Consider the following 6,000-nt stretch of genomic DNA (forward strand, 5'->3'; position numbering starts at 1 on the left):
ATGTATGTGTTATGTCTTGTGTGTTTCATGTCGTATGTGTTATGTCCTGTGTGTTATATCGTGTGTATGTTGTCTTGTGTGTCATGTTATGTACGTGTTATGTCATATATGTGTGTTATGTCGTGTGTTATGTTGTGTGTGAGTTATGTCGTGTTTGTGTTATGTTGTGTGTGTTATATCTTGTGTGTGTTATGTTGTGTATGTGTGTTATGTCATGGGCGTTTGTGTTATGTCGTATGTGTTATATTGTGTGTTATGTTGTGTGTGTTGTCACGTGTGTTATGTCGTGTGTAGGTTATGTGTTTGTGCTATGTCGTCTGTTATGTCGTGTGTGTTATGTCACGTGTTATGTCGTGTATGTAGGTCATGTGTTTGTGTTATGTCATGTGACACATGCTATGTCGTGTGTGTTTCATGCCATGTGTTTTATGTCATGTGACACATGGTATGTCGTGTGTCATGTCATATGTGTGTTATGTGATGCATGTTATGTCGTGTGTGTTATGTCATGTCTGCTTTTGTTATGTCATGTGGTTATGCGTCATGTCACATGTGTGTTATGCTGTGTGTGTTTATAATGTCATGTGTGTTTTTGTGTGTTATGTCTTATGTGTGTCATGTCATGTATGTGTTATGTCTTGTGTGTTTCATGTCGTATGTGTTATGTCCTGTGTGTTATATCGTGTGTATGTTGTCTTGTGTGTCATGTTATGTACGTGTTATGTCATATATGTGTGTTATGTCGTGTGTTATGTTGTGTGTGTGTGTAGGTAATGTGTTTGTGTGTTATATCGTGTTATGTCGTTTGGGTGTTATGTCATGTGCGTGTTATATCATGTGTATTTTTGTGTCTTATGTCTTGTGTGTGGCATGTCGTGTATGTGTTATGCCTTGTGTGTGTTGTGTGTATGTTGTCTTGGGTGTGTTATGTCATGTGTGTTATGTAGTGTTTGTGTTATGTTGTGTGTGTCATGTTATGTACGTGTTATGTCATGTTTGTGTTATGTTGTGTGTGTTATGTCGTTTGTGTGTTATGTCATGTGTTATGTCTTCTGTGTTATGTCGTGTGTATGTTATGTCTTGTGTGTGTTATGTCGTGTGTGTCACGTCGTGTGTGTTATGTCTTGTGTGTGTCACGTTGTGTGTGTGTTATGTCTTGTGTGTGTTATGTCGTGTGTCACATCATGTGCGTGTTATGTCTTGTGTGTGTCATGTTGTGTATGTGTTGTCTCGTGTGTTTTGCTGTTTGTGTTATGTTGTGTGTGTGTTACTCTCTGTATTGATGCAGACACAATCGTTCACAGAGTTGGATAACAGATCAATCTGGGGGGGGGGAGTTGTCATGGTCAGGGTGTGTGGAGTTTTGTGACTGTGGTTTCAGAGACAGAGCTTAAACCAATGACACGGTCACACCTCTTTCTCCCTCTTCTTCAGCAGCTCCAGGATCTGAGCGTACTCTTCTTCCTTCTGTTTGGCCTCGGCTATGGTGGCCTCATTCTGCTCGGCGTACGCCATGGCGACCACAGCCAGGATGAGGTTAATGAGGTAGAATGAGCCCAGGAAGATGATGACCACGAAGAAGATCATGTAAGTTTTACCTGCTGCTCTCAGCGTCTGCAGACAGACAGGTGACAGACAGACAGACAGACAGACAGGTAAGAAACAGACAGGCAGACAGACAGACAGGTGAGAAACAGACAGGCAGATAGACAGGTGAGAGACAGACGGTTAAAGCGTGTGTTGTAAATAAAGTTTTCAGAGGTCGTCTCACAGACTAAATGTTTCAGTCTGATCTCAGGACAGATTCAGGAAAGTTCTCTGAGTGATATCGAGACAGAAATTGTGATGTCACCTAGGAGGCGTGGTCGACCACGTTTTGCCACTTTGAGTGGTCCTGACATCTGGTCTGAGTTTCAAGTTTTAACTTTTAGTCTTAATTTTTAGTCTTAACTTAAAGTCTTGCCTCTTCTGGTTTGGCGATGTAGAGGGCGGACGTGTGGAGCATGTTTCCGTGTAATAAAAAATTTTGTGAGTTACATAATTCTTTCAAGTTTATTTTTGGTGTATCACTCTGTTTTAATTAACGTTGCGTTGAACATGCACAGGAATGAGTAAATCATGCCGTCAGGGCCTGTCCCCCTTACTTTGGAAATGCTCATCAGTGAATTGGAAAAATCTAGGAAAAACACCACTGCGGAGCCCACCACCTCTCTGAATGTGGCCCTCGCTCCGATTAATTTGGCTCTTGAGTCCATTACCACCACCGTGGCTAAACACACCTCTACAATTTCGGAGATGGAAACAGCCCTCACGACCCATTTGGATAACATCACAAGCCTGAAGCAAGATGTAGTGGAGCTATGCTCATTACTAACTTCGATAATGGAGGAGCACGGTGCTCTCCAGGCTGCCGTGGAGGACTTGGTGTCTTTTTCAAAGCGTCAGAACCTAAGAGTGAATGGTCTGCCCGAAGACACTGAAGGAAATAACCCGAGACAATTTATGGCAGATTTATTCAAAGAAGTAGCGGCAGAGGCGAACTCCACACCTGAACTAGACTGGGCCCATCGTAGTCTCAGACCAAAACCTTGCCAATGATCCCGCCCTGTGATAGTGTGCTTTCACCGCTACGTCGATAAAGAAAGAGTGCTACAATGGGCAAAGGAGCACCGCAGTATGACCTATCGGGGTCATAACATCAAGTTTTAAGAGGACTTGAGTGCTGCAGTGGCAAGGAGGCGAACTGCTTTCAACCAGGTGAAATCCATTCTTTTTCAGAAAGGGATATGATTCAGCATGATTTACCCTGCCGGGCTGCATGTCACCTTCAACGGTATGAGCCAAATCTTTGATTCTTTGGAGCAAGCGGAACTGTTTTATGAAGAACGCATACACGACACATGAAAGAGGGACTGAGCTAGCGGAATGACCACTGATGTATATGACTTAGCGATTCTTTTGGGACTATTATCTTTTTCTTTATTTTTTGCCGGACTTTCTTGAGGTAAGACGCGACTACATTGCACCAATTTCCTTATGTTAAATTCAGACAAAACTGAAGTTATTGTGTTTGGCCCAACTCTGTTGCTATATGTCACCGACCCAGTTAGCTGTGTAGATGACATTTTACAAATCTTGACAACTTTTGGATCATTTTCAGGTTATAAGTTAAACATCAGTAAAAGCTAATGTTTTCCGGTAGACAAAGCAACTAAATAGATCCCATCAGGTGCACTATCATTTAATACCAGTTTTCGTTATTTAGGTATTAATATTTCTCCCTCCCTCCCCTTACTATATAAAAACAATTTTACAAAGTTGGTTATGGAAATTAAGTCTGATTTGAGGCACTAGGACACTGCCTTCAGGTCAGGTGACAGAGCTCTGTACAGGGCTGCTCGAGCTGACCTGAAAAGAGGAATTAAAAAAGCCAAGGCGGACCATAAGAGTCCCACCTGTCCAGCAACAACACACAGGAGGTGTGGCGGGGCATACAACACATCACAAACTTCAGAGGCTGTAACGCGTCAACAGGAGACCTGAGTGCGCCACTGGCAGAGGAGCTAAACGGCTTCTTTGCTCACTTCGAAACATCACAGCAGCACTCATCTGCTCCAGCCCTGCCCCCACCCCCACCTGGTTCCTCCACCACTCCACTCACTGTACAGGAGCATGATGTTAGACGGGTGCTCCTGGCAGTGAACCCCAGGAAAGCTGCCGGCCCAGATGGAGTACCTGGCAAGGTGCTCAGAGCGTGCGCCCACCAGCTAACCCTCATCTTCACCAGGATCTTCAACCTCTCCTTGGCCCAGGCAGTCATCCCGTCCTGCCAGAAAGCAGCAACAATAATCCCGGTGCCGAAGAAGTCTCCCGTTACCAGCCTGAACGATTACCGTCTGGTGGCATTCTTAAGCACATCAATGACTATCTCCCCCCAGACTTCGACCCCCACCAGTTTGCGTATCGGGCAAACAGATCGACAGAAGACGCCATCGCTGTAGCTCTCCACTCTGCGCTGAACCACCTGGAGCAGCAGCAGAGCTATGTCCGGATGCTCTTTGTGGATTATAGTTCAGCCTTTAACACAATAATTGCGGACATCCTCATCACAAAACTGGACACTCTCGGCCTCCGCTCTCTCACATGTGCCTGGATAAAGGACTTCCTCACCAACCGGCCCCAGACTGTGAGACTTGGCCCCCACCTCTCCTCCACCCACACGCTGAGCACCGGCTCCCCACAGGGCTGTGTGCTGAGCCCCCTCCTGTACTGCCTCTACAGCCATGACTGCAGTTCGACCCACAACAGCAACCTCATCTCCAAGTTTGCTGACAACACCATGGTGATCGGACTCATCTCGAAGGGAGACGAGGTAGCCTACAGAGAGGAGGACCTGAAGCTGGCAGCCTGGTGTTCAGAGAATAACCTCGCTCTGAACACCAAGAAAACCAAGGAGATCATCGTCGACTTCAGAAAGCACAGCACCGACCTAGCCCCCCTTCACATCAACGGCGAGTGTGTGGAGAGGGTCCACACCTTCCGGTTTCTCTGCGTCCTCATCTCCGCCAATGTCTCATGAACAGACAACATCACAGCGGTTATCAAGAAGGCTCAGCAGCGGCTGCACTTCCTGAGGGTCCTCAAGAAGCTCAACGTGGATTCCAACCTGCTGCTGACCTTCTACCGCTGATCCATCGAGAGCCTGCTGACGTACTGTATCACAGTATGGTACGGCAGCTGCACCGCTGCAGACAGGGAGAGGCTCCAGAGAGTAGTAAAGGCAGCACAGAAGATCATCGGCTGCCCTCTCCCCTCCCCGATGGACATTTACACCTCCCGCTGCCTCAGCAGAGCCGAGAGCATCACCAAAGACAGCTCTCACCCTGGCTTTGAACTGTTTGAACTGCCCTCAGGGAGGTGCTACAGGTGCATCAGGACAAAAACTAACAGACTCAAAAACATTTCCTTTCCTAAAGCCATAACCACCCTGAACTCTCACGTGCACTGACCTTATAGTCTGCCCCCCCACCCCCCCCACCCCCCGGACTCTCTCTGTGCAATACTTTATAATGTGCAATGTCCCACTCCATAATGTGAACACAACACCGTATATAGCACCATATTTATTTTCTATAATTTGTACATAAGCTTTCTCAGGACTGTGCACCTTACCTCCTTACAGGCCCCCTCTCTCCTTACACCCCCACCCCCCTCTTTTTGCACTATTTATCCTTTGTCTATGCTGTATATTCTTGTATATTTTTACACTGCTTGCACTGGTACTAGAGCTGCTTTTAATCTCGTACATGAATATAGTGACAATAAAGGCATTCTATTCTATTCTATTCTATCTCTCCTTTTCTCTCTGATAGGCAGAATAAATTCTATTAAGCTTAATATTCTTCCGAGATTTATGTTGCTTCTCCAGTGTCTTCCAATCTGTTTTTATCTAAATCATTTATACAAATGTTAGACAAAATAATCTCAAATTTTATTTGGGCTGGTAAGAACCCAAGGTCACATTGAGCAGTACTCCAGAGAAGCAAATCAGGTGGGGGCCTTGCACTGCCTAACTTATTATTTCATTATTGGGCTGCCAATCTTCAAAAAATCCACGCCTGGTGTAACTCTTCCAATTTAGATTGGTGCATAATGGAGGATGCTTCTTCCCATCCCTCGTCTTTGGCGGCTCTGGTTTGTGCCCCTCTAGCTTCTCGTTATCCTAGTTATATTAAAAACCCAATTGTACTCTCCTCTTTGAAAATTTGGAAAAAATTCAGGCAACACTTCAAACTTTCAGTACCCATCCCATTAAGGCCTATTTGCAACAATCATTTCTTTCCCAGCTCCAATTCAGACACAGATTTCACTTTGTGGAGAGAGAGGACTGGTTTCATTTTTCAGATTTATATTTGGAGAGCTTATTTGTTACATTTAATGATCTTTGTGTTAAATATAATTTACCCCAATCTCATATGTTTTAATACTTCCAAGCGCACA

The 6,000-nt window shown here is 45.1% G+C and overlaps 1 protein-coding gene across 4 annotated transcripts in view; it reads right to left on the reverse strand.

Annotated features, from left to right (window-relative positions):
* The window catches only part of scn4ab (sodium channel, voltage-gated, type IV, alpha, b), a 90,830-nt gene that overhangs the window by 36,412 nt on the left and 48,418 nt on the right, over positions 1-6,000 (reverse strand). For all 4 annotated transcript variants that reach the window (XM_049560890.1, XM_049560889.1, XM_049560888.1 and 1 more), the window contains exon 11: positions 1,414-1,614. In XM_049560890.1, the coding sequence (XP_049416847.1) occupies positions 1,414-1,614 (201 nt within the window). The remainder of the gene's footprint in view (positions 1-1,413; positions 1,615-6,000) is intronic.

Source organism: Epinephelus fuscoguttatus, linkage group LG19 (assembly GCF_011397635.1).
Source record: "Epinephelus fuscoguttatus linkage group LG19, E.fuscoguttatus.final_Chr_v1".
In the NCBI taxonomy this organism is placed as follows: Eukaryota; Metazoa; Chordata; class Actinopteri; order Perciformes; family Serranidae; genus Epinephelus; species Epinephelus fuscoguttatus.